Consider the following 26131-nt stretch of genomic DNA (forward strand, 5'->3'; position numbering starts at 1 on the left):
TCGGCGTACCACTTGTACCACCTTAACCAAATTACATATTCATACATAACCAATGACACACCTCCCTCCGAAATATTTCACACCTTTAGATTTCTTTTTGAACAGTACAATATAATTACAGGATGAACAATTATAGATTAATTCTTTGCACTGGTTTAACCATTCTTCCACTCCTAGTAAGTACAACATTCTTATTAGTTGCTCCACTCTCATGAGCCATACAGTTAACATTTTCATGCATTTTTCCACTAACATTTGGCACATTGACATGTTCAGGAATTATAAAATTTTCCTTTACAGTATCACTCCCCATATGGTTTAAGTTAGAAACATCTTCATACAATGGAAATAGACATCTCTCATCACTTGAGGTTTTTGACTTTTTCAATTGATAACTATTACGTCTAACCACTGATCCAGTTCTATCTACCTTAATCCAATATGATTTTGGTTCATCTGCCTTTTTTGTGATAGTCGCTTTTTCCCAACAATTGTCTTTTGAACTTCTAACCACTACCTTCTCCCCCTTAAAAAATTCCTCCTCCTTCCTGTGAGCTTGCTTGTTATACCATCCTTCCATCTTACTTTGTCTTGCACACAGTTTTTCATACACATCCATTTGTATTTCGGGTTCTAACTGGCATAGAGATATTGGCAACCTAGACCTCATAATGCGACTATTTAGTACTTGAGATGGTGAGGCTCCTAAGCTAATGATTGGACTGTTATTATACTCCATTAGAGCTTCATGAAAATTAGAACCATCTTCAAAACACTTTTTTAACAACTTTTTGCCAACACTTACTCCTTGCTCAGCTCTACCATTACTTTGATGATAATGAGGGGTACTTGTTCTAAGAGTAATATCTCTTTCTTGGAAATAACTTTGACACAATTGTGACATGAAAGGTATATTGTCAGCTATAACAGTCTTTGGAAAACCTGTCCATTTGAATATTTGTTGCATAGCATTTATTACTGAATGTGCTGACTTATCTGGGATAATAGATACTTCTAACCATTGTGAAAAATAATCAACAATGACTAAAAAAGACTTGTTCCCAAATTGAAATAAATCTGCTCCTACCTTTTCAAATCTAAATTTAGGCACAGAGTGAGGGGTCAATTTCTCTTTGGTTTTAAATGGCCTAAACTTTTCACAGGGTCTGCATTTCTGAATATACTCAGCAATCTGACTTGACATGCCAGGCCACCAAAATAATTGGTTTGCTTTGGCAATACTTTTATTTACCCCTGTATGTCCCTTGTGTACAATATCCAATACATATTGCCTCATTGATTTAGGAACAATGATTTTATCACCAAGATAGAGCATTCCTGCTTCTACAAATATATCACATTGTTTGTTGTAATAAGGTTTATACTCATTACCAACCTTCTCATTTTTGGGCCAACCCTCCCGGCAATATTTAGAGATCAACATTAACGTTGGATCTTTGGACGTACCTAGCTAGTCGAAACGAACATTGACGTTCATCTGACATTGGAAGGTGTTTGCTGATTGAATGAACCATTTCAAACAGTTCAGGGTCAATTTCAGGTTTGTCATGAGTAGCTCGTGATAACATATCTGCAAAGTGCAAATATTTACCCGGAACATAGGTTAATTCAAGATCATATTTCAGTAACTTCAGCCTGAGTCTTTGTAACCTTACTGAACCGATCTTACAAATTGGTTTTTTCATCACAGATAACAAAGGTTTATGGTCTGTTTGAACCGTAACATGTAGACCATAAATGAATTCATGGAATTTCTTTACTCCATAATAAATACTAACCCAGTCAGCACAAAAGATATTTTACCCCATTATTACCCAAATTTTACACGGGTAAAATTGTGGTAAAAGATGGGTAACCTGCATGGTAACGAGTAAACTCTCTGTAAATTTAAGTGGTAAAATTCGGGTAATTTCATGGTAAAACACGGGTAAAATTCGTACTTTTTCCGGGTAAACCTTCCCGATGCGACATCAGAGCCATCTGTGGAGCTTCAAAGTAAGCATGACGACACTCGCTCTATCGGTGCTATTGTGAACTAACAGTACCCAATTGCAATGAGCTATAGGTATTCATATGCACGATAAAAGAACGAAATCGACATTGATATTGAAAAATAACTGTTTATTGAATGACGGAAAGTAACTACATATACAAACACGACATATATTAGGCAATAACCACTTGGTGAAAGAGAAATAATAACAAAAATAAAACCCACATTCACGAGGACATACGTACTCGAAGAAAGAGAGATGACTGAAATAAATAACGGTTAAGGTGCGTTTGGTGGGGACATGGAGCAGGTAGTCCGAAGATGGGCGTGGTACACCCTCTGTAGGGTCCTTAATCCTCAACCCTTTCCTCGTCGCGTTCGCCCTCGCTGGCCCGTGTCTTGGACCCTCCCAGCGGGGGGCCTCCCTCCCGAAAAGTGACCGCTATGACAGCAATTTGGAAATCAATCAATCAATCCAATAATCAAAAAATGACTGTTTGCATAGTACTCCTGTCAATCGTGCGATCAAATACGTCTTTGAAGCGTGATTCTGCGATGAAAAATAACGATTTTGTTAACTTTGCTAAACACGTGGCTGTGGACCACCGGAAAATGGCAACAGCGCTTTGGAATGGGCAAAGTAGCGGGCTGTTTAAATGAGTTACGAGCATGATTTTACCATCTGGTACCGCTCATTTGCACACCAAGGCTTCAGTTAATTTACCTTCAGTTCCACATAGTCCCCGATTAGATAACCTGCGTCGAGATAAAGTGTCCATTATTCCCTAAGTCGCATATTGAAGGGTTAGAGCAGTCGAACTACTTCAAAAAGTCAAAAAACACCCGAAAGGTGGATATGTTGTGTGAGTTTTAGACGGTGACTGCGAGTCCCTTTACGTATTTTCTCCAGAGAAATGAAATAAAATTGCGGCAAAGTTCTTTGTATATGAGGAATCTTAACTGCTGACAAAAATGCACCCCATTAATGACCATCCATTCAAAGAGGCGCTGCCAGGTACGGTAAAATTCTTTACTTCTTGTTAATCTTGTTAGTGTTAATACCTCATCGATAAACTCGAATGGAAATCTCTATAAGACCGCAGACTGAAAAATAAACTTAGCCTAATTGATAAATTCAAGAGATTTGATTTCAAAAAGGCATTTGATAAAGTACCCCACGGAAAGTAAATAATAAAACTGAAATCGTATGGTCTAGACGAAGATGTCATTTCCTGGATTAGAGCATTTTTGAGCGACCGCGTCCAAAGAGTAGTATTAGACGGTGCAGTCTCCAATGAGGTTGGAGTCACTTCTGGCGTTCCTCAGGGTAGTGTCATTGGCCCACTCCTATTCCTTCTTTATATAAACGACATTGGCGAAGTAGTGCAGAGTAAGTTATGATTATTTGCAGACGACGCTGTAGTTTACAGAGAAATCCGTTCCAGCAAAGATATAGATGAACTAACGAATGACCTTGCTGCTATCCAAGCTTGGTGCGATGCTTGGCAGTTAGAATTAAATTTGGAAAAATGCGTCGTAATGAATTTCTGGAAGAAGAATAACTCCCTACAGCGTAACTATATCATTCGGGCCACCCAGTTAAAGGCAGTTGAATCCGTGAAATATCTAGGGGTTAGACTCAGTAATGATCTATCGTGGAATAAACATATTCGAGAAATAACCGGTCAAGCTAATCGTAAAATGGGTTTTGTTAAAAGAATATTAGGAAAGTGCGACGACAAAGTGAGAGAAATTAGCTACTTTTCCCTCGTTAGACCACATTTGGAATACGCTGCCAGTGTTTGGGACCCTCATGAAAAAGGCTTAATAACAGAGTTAGAACGCTTGCAAAGAAGAGCTGCCAGGTATGTGAAAGGTCGTTACGATAGTCTTGTTGGTGTAACTGACCTCTTAGATAAACTCGGATGGGAATCTCTGTCGGACCGTAGATTGAAAAATAGACTAAACCTTTTAGATAAATTCAAGAGCAGTGTCTTTTCTGACGAAGTTAACCATATCTTGCGGACGCCAACGTACTACGGAAGATCAGATCATATGAATAAAATAAGAGAGATAGATTGCAGAACAGACAGATTCCGAATGTCATTTTTTCCACGATCGATAAGAGATTATAACGGCAGCAATAGAACTCGTAAATAGATTGCATGACTTGTAGTGTAGCTTACTAACCTATATAAAACTTAATGCATGTTTCTGAATTTCTATTCTATTTCTAACAGCATATAGTAGTATAGTTTGTTATCATACGGGACGTTCTTTGGACGGTGTAGTGTGCATGTGGGAGTCCAAATGCATGCTGCATGCTGGTGATTGATCACCTCCTGCCAAACACCCTAGAGGTGGCTCGCAGGGTATTATGTAGATGTAGATGTAGATAACCTGCCAGCCACCTCTAAGCTGTTTGGCAGGGGGTGATCAATCACCGGCATGCAGCACGCATTAAGTTTTACGTAGGTTACACTAAAAGTCAATTAATCTACTTATGCGTCTATCGCTTCCGTTATAATTTCTTATTGATCGTGGAGAAAATCGATCGTTTTACCTTCAACTTCCCGGACTAAGACCATGATGCTCTTGGGTTATTCCGTAACTGCTCTACTAGTGTTTTTCTTTTAAAATTCGTGAACGCATTCCTGAACGCTTCCTTCGTGGTGGCTTGGGACAACTATATTGTTCATTTATTAACTCAACGATTCAAGATTCAACCCTGGTCTCTGTTACGGTTACCGCTTGGCTGACGATTGAATTCTTTACAGCTATAAATACTCCACCTCCAGCTCGATTCCTCCAGCTAGTTTTTTATTCGATCGAAATCTTACCAAGATCCGGGCAACATTGGTTAGTATCAATGTACAGTATTGATAATATTGTAATGTTCCGATTAATGCTCAGAATTTCGGCAAAGACGGATTAAGTTCATTGTATGAATTGCTGTCTCATATGCCCATGGAAAAATTATGTTTGTTTTGGAGTTATCCTTTAGACTAGCTAATTTTTTGCTACCTGCTCGAAACCCAAGCTAGTCTTGACCGACTTTCATTAGGCTGAGACTCCAGAGCGGAATTTCCGACATCGCCTTCATTCCTGCAACCCTTCCTGTATAATGCAAATTGCACGACATTTTGGATGGTCATTAATGGGGTGCATTTTTTTTTAGCGCTTTAGAGTCCATATCTACAAAGAACTTTGCTGCAATGGCTGAAAGAGGACTGAGTAGTAGATGTGAGCATTTATGTGTGACAAATTCAAAGAATACTTGTCAGTGCCATAGTTAACTTAGTTAATTCTTTAAAAAATTTCTTTCCTTTCTCTGGGGAGAATATATAAAGGACCTCGCAATCACCGTCTAAAACTCACGCAGCCTAACCACCTCTAGGGTGTTTGGCAGGTGGTTTTCAACAATTATTTGCTATAGCGTTATTATTACAGCGCTATTTACCTGTACCTCTCTTACGAATAATCAGAAAGCCTTAGGGATAAAATAATGGCCATATTTGCCCATTATTTTTCGTTTGAATTCATTCTATGCCCCCAGAAGAGTTTCCTTTGTATCATTTTTCGATTTTAATAACTGTCCCGCATTTATTTTATTTTCACACAAGAAAGATCTACACGTGTCTTTTTCATTTTTGCGAGAGAAATTAGCTACTTCTCCCTCATTAGACTGCATTTAGAATACGCTGCCAGCGTTTGGGATCCTCGTGAAATAGGCTTAAAAAACAGAGTTAGAACGCGTGCAAAGAGGAGCTACCAGGTACGTAAAAAATCATTACGATAGTCTTGGGTGACTGTTGCATACTTCACATACGATGTGGATATGGAAAAGAATGGAGAAGGTAAGATGGACGGAGAGTAAAAGGAACAACGAAGTGCTGGATATGGTTGGCGAGGAGAGACAGCTTTTAGATGAGGTACGGAGGAGTCAGAATGTATGGATGGAGCGAATACCTAGCGGGGATGTTGAAAATGGTGTTAGAGGGTAGAATGCTAGGGAAACGAGGGGGGAAGGAAAAGAAAAGGATTTTTAGATAGATTAAACGGGAGTAAGCCATACAGTGAATTGAAGAAGGTAGCGCTCGACGGAAAGTGAGGCTTCCAAATCACTTCTTTAGTACTCCATGGAAACCTACCTTAATCGGTAGAATACTATAATAATATATGATAAACTAAAGAGCAGTGTATTTTCCGACGAAGTTAGCCATATATTACGAGCGCCAATATACTACAGGAAATCAGATTATATAAATAAATTAAGTGAGATAGGCTGTAGACCAGTCTGATTCGGAATATCTTCTTTTCCACGATCAAATAGAAGCTATGACGGCCGTGTTAAAACTCACAAAATGATTAGATGACTTGTATTGTTGCTTATGTAGAGCGATGGCTAGGTTCTAAAAACAACTATCTCAAAAATTGCAACCTTTCGGGAGAGCAAAAGAAACTATTCATATTTTTAATTGTACACAGAAATTCAAAATCAAAAATACATTTATTAAATAATAAATTCAACAACGATTTCAGAAGGGAACTTAGGAAGCAGAGCAATTTATACAACATGTAAAGAAAGTCCGTTACGTCATGTAATAAATTGAAGGAACTTGAAGCCAAAGAAAATTACGCTCCACAACGCTCAATAACTAAGGAGTTAGCTCCACAGATCACTCCTTACTAAGAGATAATATCAAGAAGTCACTATCAGAAGGAAAGTTATCGCTAGACTGGAACATTGCAAGCGTTACACCCATATTTAAAAAGGGAAACAGACATGACCCAGGCAACTACCGTCCAATTTCAATAACATCGATCATAGGCAAGATACTTGAGCATATCGTCATTAGCAATATCATGACTTTCTTGGACAGACGTAACTTCCTCCATGACTGTCAGCACGGATCCAGAAAAGGTAGATCATGCGAAATACAGCTCGCGCTATTTCATAACGATATTTTTTGAAATCTGGTGAATCGAAAAGACAAGTTGAGGCATTTTTTCTAGATTTTAACTTAATCTGAACAAATGCATGTCGGTACATTTCTTGCGGAATTTGACCAACTATAACCATTTTTATTCTTTGCATGGTATTAACCTAGAGACAACAGACGAATTGAAGTACCTGCGAGTTACCATAACCTTGAACCTCTCGTGGGGAACACGTTTAAGGAATATCTGAGGCATGGCCCGGAAGACATTAGGATTCGTCAAGCGTATTGTGGGAATATTTTCGGATGAGCAAGTGAAAGAAAGGTGCTATTTCTCAATTGTACGTCCGCATCTTGAATATGCAGCGAGTGTATGGGATCCAGTGCAGAAAGACTTAATCCGCGAACTGAATAAAATACAAAGGAAGGCTGCGCATTTCGTCAAAAACTGCTACGGGCGTACAGACAGCGTTTCGCAGATGTTAAGCGAATTAGGCAGGGAGCCGCTGGAGACTCGTGCGCTGCGCACTAAGCTTAGATTGCTTGAACAATTGAGAATAGATGTCTTTAAGGGCGACACGTAGAACAAAATATCAAAGACAAACTATATTTCCAGGCCCGATAGAAGCGATAAATTAAGAGAGATGTTTTGCCGAACGGATAGATATAGGAATTCGTTTTTCCCCCGGACCATAAAAGACTTAAATAAATGCAAGGCCCGCCATGAATAAATGCTAGTCACAACTTTGTAGAGCACTTCATTTTTTATACGTAGACGGCTGGTATCCTGACACCCCATTCCACACGCCTTTTAGGCAGCTTGCGGGGCATTATGTAGATGTAGATGAACCGTGAGGTATGAAATATGTGCCTTGTGGTCAATAATAACAGCCTCAGTTCTGATTTCGCACTCGCTGCCAAGAGGTCAAGGTTGTTGTTACCCCTGGTAGGTGTATTTTGCATAATAATATAATACGTAAAGGGACTCGCAGTCACCGTCTAAAACTCACACAACCTATCCACCTTTCGGGTGTTTTTTGACTTTTTGAAGTAGTTCGACTGCTCTAACCCTTCAATATGCGACTTAGGGAATAATTGACCCTTTATCTCGACGCAGGTTATCTAATCGGAGACTATGTGGAACTGAAGGTAAATTAACTGAAGCCTTGGTGTGCAAATGAGCGGTACCAGATGGTAAAATCATGCTCGTAACTCATTTAAACAGCCCGCTACTTTGCCCATTCCAAAGCGCTGTTGCCATTTTCCGGTGGTCCACAGCCACGTGTTTAGCAAAGTTAACAAAATCGTTATTTTTCATCGCAGAATCACGCTTCAAAGACGTACTTGATCGCACGATTGACAGGAGTACTATGCAAACAGTCATTTTTTGATTATTGGATTGATTGATTGATTTCCAAATTGCTGTCATAGCGGTCACTTTTCGGGAGGGAGGCCCCCCGCTGGGAGGGTCCAAGACACGGGCCAGCGAGGGCGAACGCGAAGAGGAAAGGGTTGAGGATTAAGGACCCTACGGAGGGTGTACCACGCCCATCTTCGGACTACCTGCTCCATGTCCCCACCAAACGCACTTTAACCTAAATAACAGTTATGTTTTAAGAGGAATTGCCAATTTGATTTCTTTTAAAATAGAAACAATGTTAAACTTAGAACTAATTTCCTTCCATTAAGCACTTGGTGACACCAGCTTCCACACCGAACTCCTAATGGCATGCTTACGAGGAAACAATTCACCCAAACGAGAATCCAAAAAACTGCTTTTCCAAAGTTTTTCACCTGAAATTTTCAATGAAATCACTGTAAATAAAGAGCTCTATACTTTAGCAGAGGTTGAGGGAACCAAATTTCAGTTATATTGGTTATTAAAAAGTATATTGCCCCCCGCACGGGGGGAAGAGAGTAATCTCTTCCTTTGGGGAGCCGCGCCCCCACGGACCCGAGCCCACCGGGGAGACAACCTCGTCAAAAAACCCTTCGCACGCTAGGATAGCGTCCAGACAGCATGTGACTCTGCTGTGCTGAGTAGCCGATACATCTGGCGTCCAGATTCACCCACGTGTTTGCCGTGCGTGGAGACCCGTACAAGGGGGAGAAGGGGATCCTGGTGGGTGAGTTCTCCGGCTCCCAGCTGGGCGTCGGAAACCCGGTATGGGCCGGAGTTCAATACCCCACTTCGGCCCTGGATTCCCCGGAAAACGGGCGGCCGAGAAGAGCCCAGCTCGGTCAATCGGCTCCTGGCGGCTGGGGAGCTTGGCGGCTCCTTCCGAGCGTACGCCAGGACGGGTTAGTGCTGGAGATATGGGGGTCTCCGTAGGGCGGCCGAAGGTGCGTGGGTTCGGAGGGCCCCCGCGCTGGAGGTTCTAACCCAAAAGAGACCCCCTATCAAAGGTTCCTATATCCCTTGGGTAGCCCTGGCGACCACACCGGATCTCGGTGTGGCGTCCCGAATGTGTGGCTCCGTGGTGGGTGGGGAGCCCAGGGGATGAATTATGTTCTTACTTTCATGGAGACGATTACTCTTCCTCCACCAAAAAGATCCCGCCCGGACACGGGCGGAGGAGAAAAGTCTTTTGAAAGCTCGAAGCGTTTTTTGTCTATGAAATGCGCCAAAGAAGGTGACACTCTGAAAAAGGTGTCTCCCTTTTTCATAAAAAAAGCTATGCAATCGATAATTACTGGAGAGCCAAATTCGGTGAAAAAACTAAGAGATGGTACCCTACTAATAGAGACTGCGAACAACATCCAAGCTGAAAAATTGCTTAAAACTGAAAAATTACACGACATCCCAGTTAAAGTCGAGATCCACCGCACTCTAAATACCTCTAAGGGAGTAATAAGTCACTACGACCTTCTTTACGTGGAACCAGAAGAGATCAAGAGAGAGATGGCCCCCCAGGGCGTCATCGACTGCCGCAGACTGACTACGAAGCGAAACGGTGAAGTGATAAATACCACGTCAGTAATTCTCACGTTCGCTCTGGACAAACTGCCCGTTAAAGTCTTCTTAGGATACGAATCTGTAACTGTGCGACCATTCTTCCCTCAACCGATGCGCTGCTTCCAATGCCAAAAATTCGGCCACATCGCACCGCGATGTGAGGGCAAGGCCACCTGCCCGCGCTGCGGCAAGGACAAGCACGATGGGGACAAATGTGCGGAAGCGGCCTGCTGCGTGAATTGCGAGGGTACCCACGCGGCTTACTCTCGCGATTGCCCGAAAATGAAAGAGGAACGGAAGATTATGGAAATAAAAACTATGGAAAAAATATCTTACCTGGAGGCAAGGAAAAAGTTCAAAGCCCTTAGTGCCCCCTCTTTCTCGCGTTCCTTTGCCGCAATCGCCTCTGCTCCAGTTAAGAAGTGCACCATTTCTACACAGACGGAACCTGAAAAGCAGATAGATTTATTAAAAAAAACAAATGCGAGTAACAATAGCAATACTAAAAAAAACACCCCTAACTCCTCCGTAGTGTCTCCCAAAAATACAACAAAGAAAACCACCAGAAAACCTGACCAGCGAGAGAAAACTCCCTCTCCTGGTCCCTCCGGCAAAGGTATGGAACCGATGCAGGAGGACATAGACGAAGATCTCTGTATTTCGGACACAGAGATCGAAAAAGTCAGGAATAAGGGAAGGAAAAGTCGCTTAAAGCGATGATTCCACAGACTTCCGGGCTAATGCTGCTCCAAGTTTCAATATTGACATCCTTTTTTTTCTGTTTTTATTTATCTTTTACCCTTTTTAAACCCTTTTTATGAATTTTATATTACAATGGAATTGTAATGGATTTTATCGGCATAAGGAGGAGCTGGCTGTTTTAATAAATGATTTTAACCCTTTCTGTATATGTTTGCAGGAAACGCGTTTTAAAGATACAGACAAGGGATATTTAAAACATTTTAACACTTTTAGACTGGACGATACTAGTGGCCAACGAGCCCATGGTGGAGTTTCGGTTTTTGTCCGGGAGGCTCTTTACACCTCCCGAATAAATCTTAACACACCGTTCCAAGCGGTAGCGGTGACGGTGCACGCTCCCGAGGCGATAACGGTGTGCAACGTTTACCTGCCGGAGGGTGCACCCGTCACCCGTTTTAATCTAGAATCCCTTGTTCACCAGCTACCTCAGCCTTTTATTTTACTCGGAGATTTTAATGCTCACGATCGTCTATGGGGAAGCACCCCGGAACAGTGCAACCGCAGGGGACGTATTTTATCAAGTTTTATTAGTGATTTTAACCTTTTTTTACTCAATAACGGCGAGAAAACCCGTTTTAACTCTTATAGCGGCGATTCTTCCTCCATTGACTTGAGTATTTTATCGACTAGTTTGGTCAATAAACTCAAACTCTCTGTGCATAAGAATCTTAGTGGGAGCGATCACTTTCCCCTTTTAATCAAAAGGGAGCAAAATATAAACCCCGATTTTATTAGACCAGGCTGTTGGATTGTCCGGAAAGCTGATTGGCATCTTTTTAACTCAAATTTTAACTACGTGTGGGATAAAAACAACGACTGTGTAACAAACGTAAATCTTTTGACATCCAGCATCATTCAAGCCGCCGAAATTAGCATACCACGATCTCGAAGCATCCTTCCAAGAAATGCGGTGCCATGGTGGAATGAAACCTGCGCAGAAGCCATTAAAAAACGTAAGAAAGCTCTCCGAATTTTCAACAAGTATCCTACAGCAAATAATCTCTCCGCTTTTCGGCGACTAAGAGCGAAAGCGCGTCAGGTAATAAAGGACGCAAAGAGGATTTCTTGGATGAATTTTGTCTCCGGTGTCAACCACAGGACTCCACTTGCACAGGTATGGCGTAAGGTGAGGAGCATATCGGGTAGCAGCCAGCATCTAGGTATATCCTTCCTAGAAGTCGAAGGAAAGGTTATCACTTCTCCAGCTGCGATAGGGAACGTATTCGCCCAATTACTCGCCAAAGTGAGCAGCGACGAATGCTATGAACCTTCTTTTGCGATCCTCAAGAAAAGGCTCGAGAACGTCCCTATATCTTTTATGGAGCCTAAAACAACGGCAGACTACAATATGCCATTTACCATTTGGGAGCTGAAATCTGCCATCCATGACTCCCACGACACGTCCCCAGGACCCGACGAGATCCACAATGCCTTCCTCCGAAATCTATCGGAATCGGCGTTGCTGGAAATCCTTGAAACTTTTAATCAGCTCTGGGCCAATGGGGATTTTCCTCCGTCCTGGCGGGAGTCCGTCATTGTCCCCATCCCAAAACATGGAAAAGACCGAGCTGACCCGAACTCTTACCGGCCGATTTCTCTCACCAGCTGCCTGTGCAAGTTAATGGAGCGAATGGTAAATCGACGTCTCATTTGGTGGCTGGAGCGTCGAAAACTCCTCTCTAGGATACAATGCGGATTCAGACGGAACCGTTCCACAATGGACCACTTGGTCAGAATTGAAAATTTCATCCAAGAAGCCTTCCTTCTCCGCCAACACGTAGTCGGTGTATTTTTCGACTTAGAGAAGGCTTACGACCGGGTCTGGCGACGTAAGATTCTACGCGTATTACGCGAGTGGGGTTTTAGAGGCTGTTTGCCCATTTTTATACAAAATTTTTTAACCAACCGTGTTTTTAAAGTAAGGACGGGACAGTTGTTGTCAAATTTTTACCCTCTTGACAACGGAGTTCCCCAAGGCTCGGTTCTGAGCGTGACGTTGTTCGCTATTGCGATCAACGACATAGCTCACTGCATCAAGGAGCCAGTGTTAGGGTCACTGTTTGTGGATGATCTCGCGATTTTCTGCAGATCATCTAGGGTCGTGAATGCATCGCGTATGGCGCAACTCACCATCAATAAACTTCACAAATGGACCCAAAATAACGGCTTCCTTTTCTCTTTGGAGAAAACAAAGTGCGTTCACTTTTCTCGCACTCGGGGCGTCCATGTAAATCCCACGTTACACCTAGGTGGTAGAAACCTCCCATTTGTGGAATCAGTCCGTTTTCTGGGGATGACCCTCGACCACAAACTCAACTGGAAGGAGCACATTAATTCTGTCAAGGTAAACTGTTTGAAGTCTTTAAACATTTTAAAGTTTTTAAGCCACGCATCTTGGGGAGCAGACCGCACCACCTTAATTTTACTTTACCGCACACTGGTGCGGTCGAAATTAGACTACGGCTCATTCGTGTATGCGTCCGCACGCGAGACGTATTTGAAAGCACTTAATTCAGTGCACAACGCAGGTCTGCGACTATGCACTGGGGCGTTTAGGACCAGCCCGATTCCCAGTATATATACCGACGCAGGCGAGCCTCCTCTATGTTACCGAAGGACCTGGCTTCTTTGTAGCTACGTTTCCAAAATTTTAGCAATGACGAGTCACCCATGTTATAGTTTACTTTTTAAACCCCGTTTTATTAATGTTTTTAACCGAAGGACTAAAGCAACCAGACCAGTAAGCGTTCGTTTTAACGATTTTATTCGCGGATGCGAATTCACGCTACCTGAAGTGTATCCTGTTTCATTCTCGGAACACCCCCCTTGGATTACTCCCACTCCGGTGGTGAATATTCTTTCACGATCTCGACCGAAGTCTTCCACAACTCCCTCGGAGTACCAGCGTTTGTTTGCCATGTTCCGATGGAATCACCCCAACCTTACCCCCGTTTACACTGACGGTTCGAAAGATAACTCTGCTTGTGCATGTGCAGTGGTCTCCCCTATCCACGGGAACATCAGAGCAAAGCTTCACCCGATGTGCAGTGTGTACACGGCGGAGCTTTATGCCATAAGGACAGCTCTAGAAGCCCTAGATGACCACGGCGGCTCCTTTGTGATATGCACTGACTCCAGGAGCTCGCTACAAGCCATCTCTGGCTTCTCACCCGTGCACCCGATCGTGCAAGAAATACACTCTCTCCTGCTGACCCTTTCGAGAAAGGGTTTGAATATCCATTTTCTGTGGGTACCGGGACATGAGGGGATAGCCGGGAATGAGATAGCAGACGCTATGGCCAAGGAAGCTCTGAATAACGAAGTTCTAGTCTCAACGCTGGTTCCCCACGAGGACTTACGAGCATCTCTAAGAAACGTGGTATTTGGAAAATGGAGGGAGTCATGGAGGATTCTAAATAATAACAAGCTCCGTGGCATCAAGGACACGGTAGCAGCGTGGCCCTCCTCAGCTCGTAGTAATCGGAGAGAGGAAGTAGTACTTACACGATTGAGGATAGGGCACAGCCCCCTGACCCATGCGTATCTCTTTACTGAAGAGAAGGAACCTCCCCAATGTGGGGATTGTAAATGTCCATTAAGTATTAGACACATCATGCTAGATTGTGTTAAGTACCGCGAAGCGCGAAGACGAAATAATCTAGGGGGAAACCTAAAAACCCTTTTAGGAGACCACCCTACCAACTTAATCTGTACATTTCGGTTTCTCAGAGAAATAAACATTTTTAATAAAGTCTAATTATGTACACTTTCAACGAAGACATCAGATGCATTAGATTACTTTATACATAACAATTGTAATTAAATAGCACAGTAGTGGTGCAAAATGACCTTGCCGTCGACGCACCCTAAATCCAAACACTACTACTAGTATATTGCCTCACCATGGCGTCACAACAAAAAGTGATGCAACTCTCTGGTTAAATTTTCAACTGAATTATATTCAACTATTTTCAGCATTGTATCAGGCAACTTAGTTTAGTTTACTTCATGCTCCAGCAGGCGAGCCTCCTCTATGCTACCGAAGGACCTGGCTTCTTTGTAGCTACGTTTCCAAAATTTTAGCAATGACGAGTCACCCATGTTATAGTTTACTTTTTAAACCCCGTTTTATTAATGTTTTTAACCGAAGGACTAAAGCAACCAGACCAGTAAGCGTTCGTTTTAACGATTTTATTCGCGGATGCGAATTCACGCTACCTGAAGTGTATCCTGTTTCATTCTCGGAACACCCCCCTTGGATCACTCCCACTCCGGTGGTGAATATTCTTTCACGATCTCGACCGAAGTCTTCCACAACTCCCTCGGAGTACCAGCGTTTGTTTGCCATGTTCCGATGGAATCACCCCAACCTTACCCCCGTTTACACTGACGGTTCGAAAGATAACTCTGCTTGTGCATGTGCAGTGTTCTCCCCTATCCACGGGAACATCAGAGCAAAGCTTCACCCGATGTGCAGTGTGTACACGGCGGAGCTTTATGCCATAAGGACAGCTCTAGAAGCCCTAGGTGACCACGGCGGCTCCTTTGTCATATGCACTGACTCCAGGAGCTCGCTACAAGCCATCTCTAGCTTCTCACCCGTGCACCCGATCGTGCAAGAAATACACTCTCTCCTGCTGACCCTTTCGAGAAAGGGTTTGAATATCCATTTTCTGTGGGTACCGGGACATGAGGGGATAGCCGGGAATGAGATAGCAGACGCTATGGCCAAGGAAGCTCTGAATAACGAAGTTCTTGTCTCAACGCTGGTTCCCCACGAGGACTTACGAGCATCTCTAAGAAACGTGGTATTTGGAAAATGGAGGGAGTCATGGAGGATTCTAAATAATAACAAGCTCCGTGGCATCAAGGACATGGTAGCAGCGTGGCCCTCCTCAGCTCGTAGTAATCGGAGAGAGGAAGTAGTACTTACACGATTGAGGATAGGGCACAGCCCCCTGACCTATGCGTATCTCTTTACTGAAGAGAAGGAACCTCCCCAATGTGGGGATTGTAAATGTCCATTAAGTATTAGACACATCATGCTAGATTGTGTTAAGTACCGCGAAGCGCGAAGACGAAATAATCTAGGGGGAGACCTAAAAACCCTTTTAGGAGACTACCCTACCAACTTAATCTGTACATTTCGGTTTCTCAGAGAAATAAACATTTTTAATAAAGTCTAATTATGTACACTTTCAACGAAGACATCAGATGCAGTAGATTACTTTATACATAACTTTTGTAATTAAATAGCACAGTAGTGGTGCAAAATGACCTTGCCGTCGACGCACCCTAAATCCAAATACTACTACTACTTCATGCTCCAGTGATAGATAGAAATTATAATTACCAGGCACGTTACTTCGGCACATGTAGTCGCGTTCATGTTCCTTCTTCATTGTTTACTTGTTCACTCGTACGTTACAGTCCACTAGTCGCAAATCGCAGAGGATTCAGAATAGCCAACTGTCAAGATTTGAACTCGACCTTTCATAAAATTTAAACGAAAATAATTATCCGATGAAAATTAGCACTCTCCTCTATTTATTTACGAAAATAATCTGGTAATTTTTAAGCAATTGAATTTTAGTTAATGACCATTGCCTTTCATCGATAGCGTGTAGGCATATAAAGTGATACTATTTGCAAAAATAAATCGAAAATAGTTAGCAAAATATCACTAAAGCGTCGCTGTGGTTATATTGAACTTTACTTTTCTTCTTTAAACTTTTCTCAACCTCATACAATGAAATAAATGACTCACTTTATATTTTTTACACTTCGCTGTTGGCAATTCTGCACGCGAGTAATAACGTGGTAAAGAAGGGGTAAAGCTTACTGGGGTAAATTCGCCCCAAATTACCAGAAAATTTTCCGTCTAAATTATCTTTTGTGCTGACTGGGTAAGTAATTCCTTTTCACATTGACTGTAATTCACTTCACAGTCACTCATTGTTCTTGAAACACATGCTACTAATTTATTCTCATTTCCACATTTAATAAAGAGACAACATCCTAGTCCATCCTTAGATGCATCACATTGCATAATTATTGGCTTACATGGATCAAAGGGAACTAAGGATGATGCTTGTGAAATTTTATCTTTAAGATTGTCAAGGACCTTATCATGATTAGGCAACCATTTAAATTCAACATTCTCCTTCAATAAATGAAATAATGGTTTCATGACCTGATTCATATCTGGTACATACCGTCTTACATAATTAAATGAGCCTAAAAGTCTTTGCAACTCTTTCTTATTTTTTGGACTCTTAAGTGACTTTAGGGCATCTACTCTTCTGACAGATCAAGGGTTGTAAAAATTTTTTTCCCTCTACATTTCATGCAAATATCCTCCAATTTGTATGGAATCAAAGGTTTTCTAACAATAATTTTATTTAGATCTGACGGATCCAAACATAGTCTCAACTTCTTGTTTGATTTCTCAATCAAGACAATTCTATTAACACATGCATTATCACTCATGTTCTCAACTTTGCATATAGCACCTCTTTTTTCCAATCGATCCAATTCACACTTAAACTGATCCATGAGGGCATGCGGGACTCTGGATGGAGGATACAATATTTCTCCTACCTTGTCTCTGATACTTAGTGAACACTTGTCCGGAAATTGCCCATGACCTTGGAATACTTCTTTGTTCTCTGAAATAAATTTACTTTCAGCACTAAAATTTAACATCTCTGGCACTTTTGCTTTCTGAGCTTTGATTTGGTGCACTTTTTCATTAGTTTGAGTAACCCTTTGAACAAGATTTAACGCACAACACCCTGGTAAACCCAATAAAACTTTACATTTCCAATCAACAATCATAAAATCAAGACATGACTGATTGTTAGTTGATTTGCAACATAAATTTACAACACCCAAAGGTTTTTTCTTACTACCATCATAACCTTCTAACTGGACATTTGTTTTACGTAAGCTTACTGGTTTATCAAGTTTCTCCAAAATACACAAAGGCATTACATTTACTTCCGATCCTGGGTCTAGCTTCATCTTCACTTTCTTAACTTCCACATTTAGTATAGCAAACCACTCGGTAACATTTTGAGTAATACTTTCAACACTTTTCACACTTTGATCACCCTTTGTCACATTATAAACAACATTCACATTTTCACAAAATAATAGAGACGAATCAGATTCATTCTCATCGTCTTTTTCTACACTTTTCACAGCTTTTACCTTACACGAGACGGCAAAGTGATTTTTCAACCCACACTTTCGACATGTCTTCCCGTAAGCTGGACATTGACGAATACCATGTTTTGTTTGACATCGTGTACATTTAAATATTTTCTTCTGAAACACTTTACCTTGGGGTTTTGAATTGCTTTGCCTGTGTCTGGTTTTTACAGCATCCACTACTGTACCTGCTGTGTCGCCTATTTCTTCCATCTTGTTTGCCTGTTGTCTGCTCTGTTCCGTCGCTCGACAATAAGTTTCTGCCTTCCTCAATGTTAAGTTATCAACTCTTAACAGACCTTCACGGATAACTTTATCCCTAATACCATGCACTATTTTATCCCTCAAAATTTTCTCCTCAACGGTTTCTTCATCCGTTGTATCGTTATAATTGCAAGATTTAATTAACTTCCTGCATGCTGTCATAAACTGGCCAAAAGTCTCACCTTCATTTTGCTTCCGATCCATAAACAAGTATCGTTCGTAACACTCATTCGTCCGTGGCTTCACATATTCACCAAGTCTTTTGGTCACATTTTCATAAGATTTGCGTTCCTCGCCAGTCATTGGGATCGTTGACAGAACACTGCGGGCTTCCTCCCCCATAATATTTCGCAACAGTGATAGTTTGACTTTATCATGCGATTCATCATGTCCGATGGCAATCAAGTAATCTTCAAATGCATCCAACCACGCAGGAAATTTAGTAGCAGCATTGGCACCCTGGAGGTCGAGATCTGGTGGAAGTTTCACCGACGATGCCAACAACGCGTCCATGATGATATATTTGACTATTACACCAGTTACTAATACTTATTTATTCCTCCCAACTTGTCTAACGACTGCGCCATGTTTAAACTTATATTTGGTGGTGCCCAGACCATAACTAAACACATAGGTTCAAGACAATTGGGAATAGAACAAGCATGTGGCAATAACACGAACGATCTATGGAAACTTCTCAAACCGCCATCTTTATTCGGCGTACCACTTGTACCACCTTAACCAAATTACATATTCATACATAACCAATGACACAACGGTCTTCATGGGGTGACATATGCACGGATGCTCCGGAATCTACAAACCAATCTGAGTCACACGATGCAGCCGACAGGGCACACAGAAGACTTCTCAGCGGTTTCCTATTTTCTCCTTTCTCCTCGCCCTTAACCTCGGCTCTGTTCTCGTTCGGATCCCTCTTCTTCTGCAACTGCGGGCATTGTGTTTTAAGATGCCCCTTTTCACCACAGTTCCAGCACTTCCACGCCTTCACAACTGATGAACTCCAAGCCATGGTCGAAGAGTTGTACTTCTTGCCCTTGGAATACAGGGCAGTGGTTTCGGGAACACTCGCATTTTGACCGGCACTCACGCTCTTCCGGTAGCTTTCGTCTAGCAAAATCGTCTTCACACGATCCAAATTTAAGACATTCTCCCCACTCGTGATGGCCATGACAAGATTGTCAATCGAATTTGGCAGCCCCTGAAGCAACATTGCTGCAACAAAGTTTTCCGCCATCGGCTCACCGATACCCTCGAGCTTGTGTGCCAACATTATCACCTCGCTGATATAAGTGTCCATGGTTTCAAACTTTTCGAGTCTCATTTGGCACATAGAACGAAGCAGTGATACATACCGCTACTTGCCTTTATCCTCATATGCCTTGGATAAAGCATTCCAGGCATCCTTTGCCGTTTTAGCTGGCCTTACATGGGTATATACCACAGGATGCACCATAAGGCAAATGTCTGCTAAAGCTTTTTCGTCCCTACGTTCTTTACCTTCGCCATTATCACTTCCCTGGACACAACTCCACAATCCATCACGACGTAAATAGTTCGTCATCGCGAACGACCAGTCATAATAGTTTTCCCGCCCAACGAGTTTTTCGAAACCATACGCCTGCGAAGTGACCTGAGATTCTTGCACCTTTGCTACCACACGGTTTACCACAAAAATAAAGAAATCTGAATTCAGCAGCGCAGTGGAAAGTGCGATGGGCCCATAACCTGTTGTAAATAGTTACTGGGGGGACGATGTTTATAGATTCACAAGGAGTGATAAATGAACACGACCACACGTGTTGAATAACATGGCAAACTGCGGTTTATTTAAAGAACCAACTTCCGGTGAAGAACAAAACAAGTGAATACAGAAATACGACAGTTGGGAGATTACCACTTATTCAAAAAACAATCACAACAATTGGTTTATAAAATGATTTTCTGAAAAAAAATGATTTGTATTTTAGTTCTATGCCTTATTTGTCATTTTTATTCAAAATAAAATTTGTACTATACTTTCGTTTTTAGCTAAATTTATTTTCGATTCTAGGGGGTTATGGAGAGGGGGGCAGATGACCCCTCCGCTGGGCATGGCCATGTGCCATAAATGTAAGGGAAACAGCTTGAAGAAGTGGTGTATTTAGCTTGATGCTGGTGTTGGGTTATGTTTTGCCATCAGGTGAATGTAATAACCTGACGTGATGCTAACCTTTGCCGTCATCTTTGGTGAAATGTGTCCATTGCCCATTTATGCCAAAGGTTTTTAAATTTGTTGGAATTTCACATATTTTTGTTTAAAGGAGATATTTAACAAGAAAACAAGATGGCATATTCATCAATATTAAGCAAAAGCTTATGAAAACATGAGACTTCTTAAAACATAAAATTTATGAAAATTGTGGAAATTTTGCTGTTTTATTATTATTTACATAATTATGAAACATCTTTTTGTTGTTTTATTTCTTTAGCAATCCAAAACACCATGGCCATAGGATGGAACGTCAATCCACCCCCTCCACACTTGGCTGACGCTCTCCAGCGCTCAGGGACTCCAAACCCCACGACTGGCTATCCAATGCCACCGCAGCGTACAACCAACAATCCCATGCCTCCACATTCAAGCTCTCAGTCCTCACATCCAAACACTGCTAGGATGGGCCAATATCGTAACTCCTCCAGACCATCCAACAATCCCACGCACTGGTTTTGTTTTACCCTCTGTTGGATGATTATTTGGTGAGACAGAAATGTTCCTCGAGATTTGGTCTTTATTTGTACTAGCTATTTGTTTGCTATAAAATTTTCCTTTCTTTGTACGTTCTCCTCACAGTGCTCCCTTAAATTTATTTACTTTTCTCCTTGTTGACTCTCAGCACGCATGTCCTCTGTTCCAGAGCTTTTTTCCACTAGGATGTAAAATCTACAGACACGATTGATACAGTTGTCCTATTGATAGGACAGGTGGCAGAGCCTTTGTAGCAGTAAAATCTCATTTATGCAGTGCTGCCCACGAAATGACTATATTGGAAAAGAAAGCATATGTTGTACAATTAAATAACAAAATAAAAAGAGTATACGTGTTTGCTTTTTCTTTAGATTTCTAAACCCAGAATTAGATATGATTTTCCAAGTAGAAAATCAAACATTCCCATTTACTGTGAGAGATAGTAACATGGTAATAATAACAATTGGTGTCATAGGTGTGGGATAAATAAGTAAATTATAAGGGAGCTTTTTGAGTTTTAACCATGACTTATTTTTATCTGAGGTAAGGGCATGGCTTCAAGAGTAGCAAAGTTGAAAGTGGTGGATTTGAAGCAAGAGTTGGAGGAAAGTGACATGGAGACTAGTGGGATGAAAGCGGTAGTTCAATTACGACTTCGTAAAGCACTTAAGGGTGAAGGCATGGACCCCAAGGATTTCCTCTTCAAGTTAGCAATCGGCACGCATAAATCCACTCATTTTTACACTGAATTTAAAGAAGAGCGTGCCTAAAATTCCAGGACTTTGAAAGAACTTGTCAATAATATCTGCAGGATCATAGACCAATTGCTGGAGAAGACCTCTAAAGTAAAATTTGAGTTGAAATATGATGGATGATATCAGTTAATGAAAGAGCTAGTAAAAAAATGGCATAAATGGAGGAAAGGGTGAGCCGAAAGAAGATGGCAATGAAGTGAAGGAAGAATTAAAATACGTCATTTTGGAGGTAAAAGACATGCGGGATAGGTTGAAGAATGTAAAATGGGACCTAAAAATGGTAGAAGTTGACACAGAGAAGCACATTAAAGATCGTCTGAAAACTCTTGCACAATAGTTGACTACTTTCAGAACTAGCTCCTTGTGTCAAGATAGTGTGTGTAAAATCCCCTACATATGACAGCAAGATTCCTTGGTCCACGTACTCCAAACAGTTTGAAGCAGATGTCAATGTCAACAAGCTCTGTCTTCGGGCTAATCAAGTCCTAGGACAGAGCCACAGGCTTCATCGTGGCTATGTTAAGTTTTGCTTTAAACATTCTCCAAGCAATGTTTGATCATGAACATAGTAACTGCAAGTGTTTGGTGGGCTGGATATAAATGAGGTATGGAAACAAACGCCTCCAACTATTCTACCACAGCCAATTGCTTACTAGACCTCAAAACCGTGGCAAAACACTGCAAGTATTTGAAGCGAACATTGGGCGACTCTTTTTTTGACGTATCTTTTGGCACCCAGCAAATTCATGAAACTACCCAGATAGCAATGTAAGCTGGAATCAAGCTTGATTCAAGCTTGACTGATCAAGGCTGCAAGCTTGCAGCAACCTGGAAAAAACAAGCCTGTTAGCTTGATTCAAGCTTGAATCAAGCTAACTAGTCTCCACCAGTCAAGGTTGTTGCAAGCTTGAAAAAACAAGCCTGAATCAAGGGTATGACACCTTCCCACATAGTAATGCAAGCTGGTAATAAAAGGTGGTATAACACTGTGTGCTCTTGCTAGCCACAGGTGAGTGAGTTAGTGTTATATATGAGTGGTGAGTTGTAAGTGAGTTTTGTGAGTGACTGAGCTTTCTGACCAGAAAATATTTCAACCTTGACACGACAAGGGAAAATCAAGTTTGGCAGCTTGACATACGCTGGACTCAGGCTTGAAACATTCAACCTTGACATGACAAGGGAAAATCAAGTTTGGCAACTCGACATAGCCTGGAAAGAGGCTTGAAAAATTCAACCTTGACATGGCAAGGAAAAATCAAGCTTGACATAAGCTAACATGCTATGTGGGTATTGCCAGAAGAGTCTACTCTGATTGGTGTGGCTGATCTGGAAATTTAGAGCTCTACGTGTAATGCATCTGAAAACTGTGGACGACAACCTTGTTAAAAAAATCCAGTAGTACATTGGGGGCAGCGTCCAGAACGTACATGAGTCTACTGTCCTGAGTAGCCATGGCATCAGGCATTTGGATTCACTCACATGTTTGCCATGACCCAAGTGTGAAGGAGAAGGGGATCATTGTGGGTGAGGTCTGTAGCACCCATCCAGGCGTCGAATTCCTGGTATGGGCCGGAATTCAGTACCCTACTTCAGCCCTGGATTTTCCATAAAATGGGCAGCCTGAGCCTAGCCAATCTGTTCAATTGACTGGCCGCATAGCCAGTAGGAGGGTACTGCCATCAGGGGTAGACAGTACCTGTCGGTAGCAAGTACTGGAGGTATAGGGGTGTTCGCAGGCCTAGGGCAAGCGGGTTTAGGAGGGCCTGTGTGGTATAGGTTCAAACCCGATAGAGACTCCCCAACCGATGGTGCTATATCCCTTGGGTAGCCCCAGCAACCACACTGGTTTGAGGTGTGGCATCCTAAATGTGTGGCATGCTATGCTGTTGGATGACCATGATCCTGAGTAAGGGTACCGTGAGAGGAGATCTCCAGTCTATGAGAATGGACCTAAGAAATGCCTCAGATCAAGCCTTAAAACGTACAGAGGGATGGTCGTCGACATCACGTTGGGAGACAACAAGAGTAAACATCGAGTGATTGTGACTGACATCGTAGAAGATGTCTTCTTGGGAATGGATATTTTGATAGAATTGGAGGTGACTTGGGTCTTGAAACAAAAATATCTCTTAGTGGCTGGTGAAGAAATAGTCTTATACTAGGGTCAACAGAAAGAGCCGTAAAAATTGTCATCATTAAGGATTTGAGTCTTTGTCTCAAAAGTTGCAATGTCATCTTTGGTCGCCTGGTCAATATTGATCAAATGGTGACCGTGACTGTTGAACCCATATCAGAAGGCATTCAACAAGGTGGGAAGAATTATTGTAACTACCCAAGATACACCACACCGATAGGAAATTGGATTGTGAGCAATGCATAGGTGGCCCTAAAGAAGGGAGCGCAAGTGATCTTGTGAAATTCGATAGTGTCAGTCAACTGTGGATGAATGAACACCGTGGAACCCCAAGTGAATGCCAAGGAGATGACGAATAAGGATAAGGACTATTTGTACATCTAAGTTTTTTATTTGTGAAGTTTTCTTTTCCCCCATACGCTCACCTTACAGTGTTTCCATACCTGTTTAAACTTATTTTTGGTGGTACCCAGACCATAACTAAACACATAGGTTCAAGACAATTGGGAATAGAACAAGCATGTGGCAATAACACGAACGATCTATTGAAACTTCTCAAACCGCCATCTTTATTCCGCGTACCACTTGTACCACCTTAACCAAATTACATATTCATACATAACCAATGACACACCTCCCTCCGAAATCTTTCACACCTTTAGATTTCTTTTTGAACAGTACAATATAATTACAGGATGAACAATTATAGATTAATTCTTTGCACTGGTTTAACCATTCTTCCACTCCTAGTAAGTACAACATTCTTATTAGTTGCTCCACTCTCATGAGCCATACAGTTAACATTTTCATGCATTTTTCCACTAACATTTGGTACATTGACATGTTCAGGAATTATAAAATTTTCCTTTACAGTATCACTCCCCATATGGTTTAAGTTAGAAACATCTTCATACAATGGAAATAGACATCTCTCATCACTTGAGGTTTTTGACTTTTTCAATTGATAACTATTACGTCTAACCACTGATCCAGTTCTATCTACCTTAATCCAATATGATTTTGGTTCATCTGCCTTTTTTGTGATAGTTGCTTTTTCCCAACAATTGTCTTTTGAACTTCTAACCACTACCTTCTCCCCCTTAAAAAATTCCTCCTCCTTCCTGTGAGCTTGCTTGTTATACCATCCTTCCATCTTACTTTGTCTTGCACACAGTTTTTCATACACATCCATTTGTATTTCGGGTTCTAACTGGCATAGAGATATTGGCAACCTAGACCTCATAATGCGACTATTTAGTACTTGAGATGGTGAGGCTCCTAAGCTAATGATTGGACTGTTATTATACTCCATTAGAGCTTCATGAAAATTAGAACCATCTTCAAAACACTTTTTTAACAACTTTTTGCCAACACTTACTCCTTGCTCAGCTCTACCATTACTTTGATGATAATGAGGGGTACTTGTTCTAAGAGTAATATCTCTTTCTTGGAAATAACTTTGACACAATTGTGACATGAAAGGTACATTGTCATAGCTATAACAGTCTTTGGAAAACCTGTCCATTTGAATATTTGTTGCATAGCATTTATTACTGAATGTGCTGACTTATCTGGGATAATAGATACTTCTAACCATTGTGAAAAATAATCAACAATGACTAAAAAAGACTTGTTCCCAAATTGAAATAAATCTGCTCCTACCTTTTCAAATCTAAATTTAGGCACAGAGTGAGGGGTCAATTTCTCTCTGGTTTTAAATGGCCTAAACTTTTCACAGGGTCTGCATTTCTGAATATACTCAGCAATCTGACTTGACATGCCAGGCCACCAAAATAATTGGTTTGCTTTGGCAATACTTTTATTTACCCCTGTATGTCCCTTGTGTACAATATCCAATACATATTGCCTCATTGATTTAGGAACAATGATTTTATCACCAAGATAGAGCATTCCTGCTTCTACAAATATATCACATTGTTTGTTGTAATAAGGTTTACACTCATTACCAACCTTCTCATTTTTGGGCCAACCCTCCCGGCAATATTTAGAGATCAACATTAACGTTGGATCTTTGGACGTAGCTAGTCGAAATGAACGTTGACGTTCATCTGACATTGGAAGGTGTTTGCTGATTGAATGAACCATTTCAAACATTTCAGGGTCAATTTCAGGTTTGTCATGAGTAGCTCGTGATAACATATCTGCAAAGTGCAAATATTTACCCGGAACATAGGTTAATTCAAGATCATATTTCAGTAACTTCAGCCTGAGTCTTTGTAACCTTACTGAACCGATCTTACAAATTGGTTTTTTCATCACAGATAACAAAGGTTTATGATCTGTTTGAACCGTAACATGTAGACCATAAATGAATTCATGGAATT

At 41.4% G+C, this 26131-nt stretch overlaps 1 protein-coding gene and 1 long non-coding RNA gene across 2 annotated transcripts in view; one reads left to right on the plus strand and one right to left on the minus strand.

Moving 5' to 3' along the window:
* The window catches only part of LOC124165138 (annexin B9-like), a 96210-nt gene that overhangs the window by 27237 nt on the left and 42842 nt on the right, over positions 1-26131 (plus strand). The window contains exon 2 of the mRNA XM_046542443.1: positions 20641-20908. Coding sequence (XP_046398399.1) covers positions 20655-20908 — 254 coding nt within the window. The 5' untranslated portion in view covers positions 20641-20654. The remainder of the gene's footprint in view (positions 1-20640; positions 20909-26131) is intronic.
* Positions 22569-22939, minus strand: LOC124165139. Its single transcript, XR_006866125.1, has 2 exons — positions 22888-22939; positions 22569-22817 (listed from the first exon to the last, which is right to left on the minus strand). It is a non-coding gene; the product is annotated as an uncharacterized LOC124165139 (long non-coding RNA).

This window comes from Ischnura elegans, chromosome 9 (assembly GCF_921293095.1).
Source record: "Ischnura elegans chromosome 9, ioIscEleg1.1, whole genome shotgun sequence".
Taxonomy (NCBI): domain Eukaryota; kingdom Metazoa; phylum Arthropoda; class Insecta; order Odonata; family Coenagrionidae; genus Ischnura; species Ischnura elegans.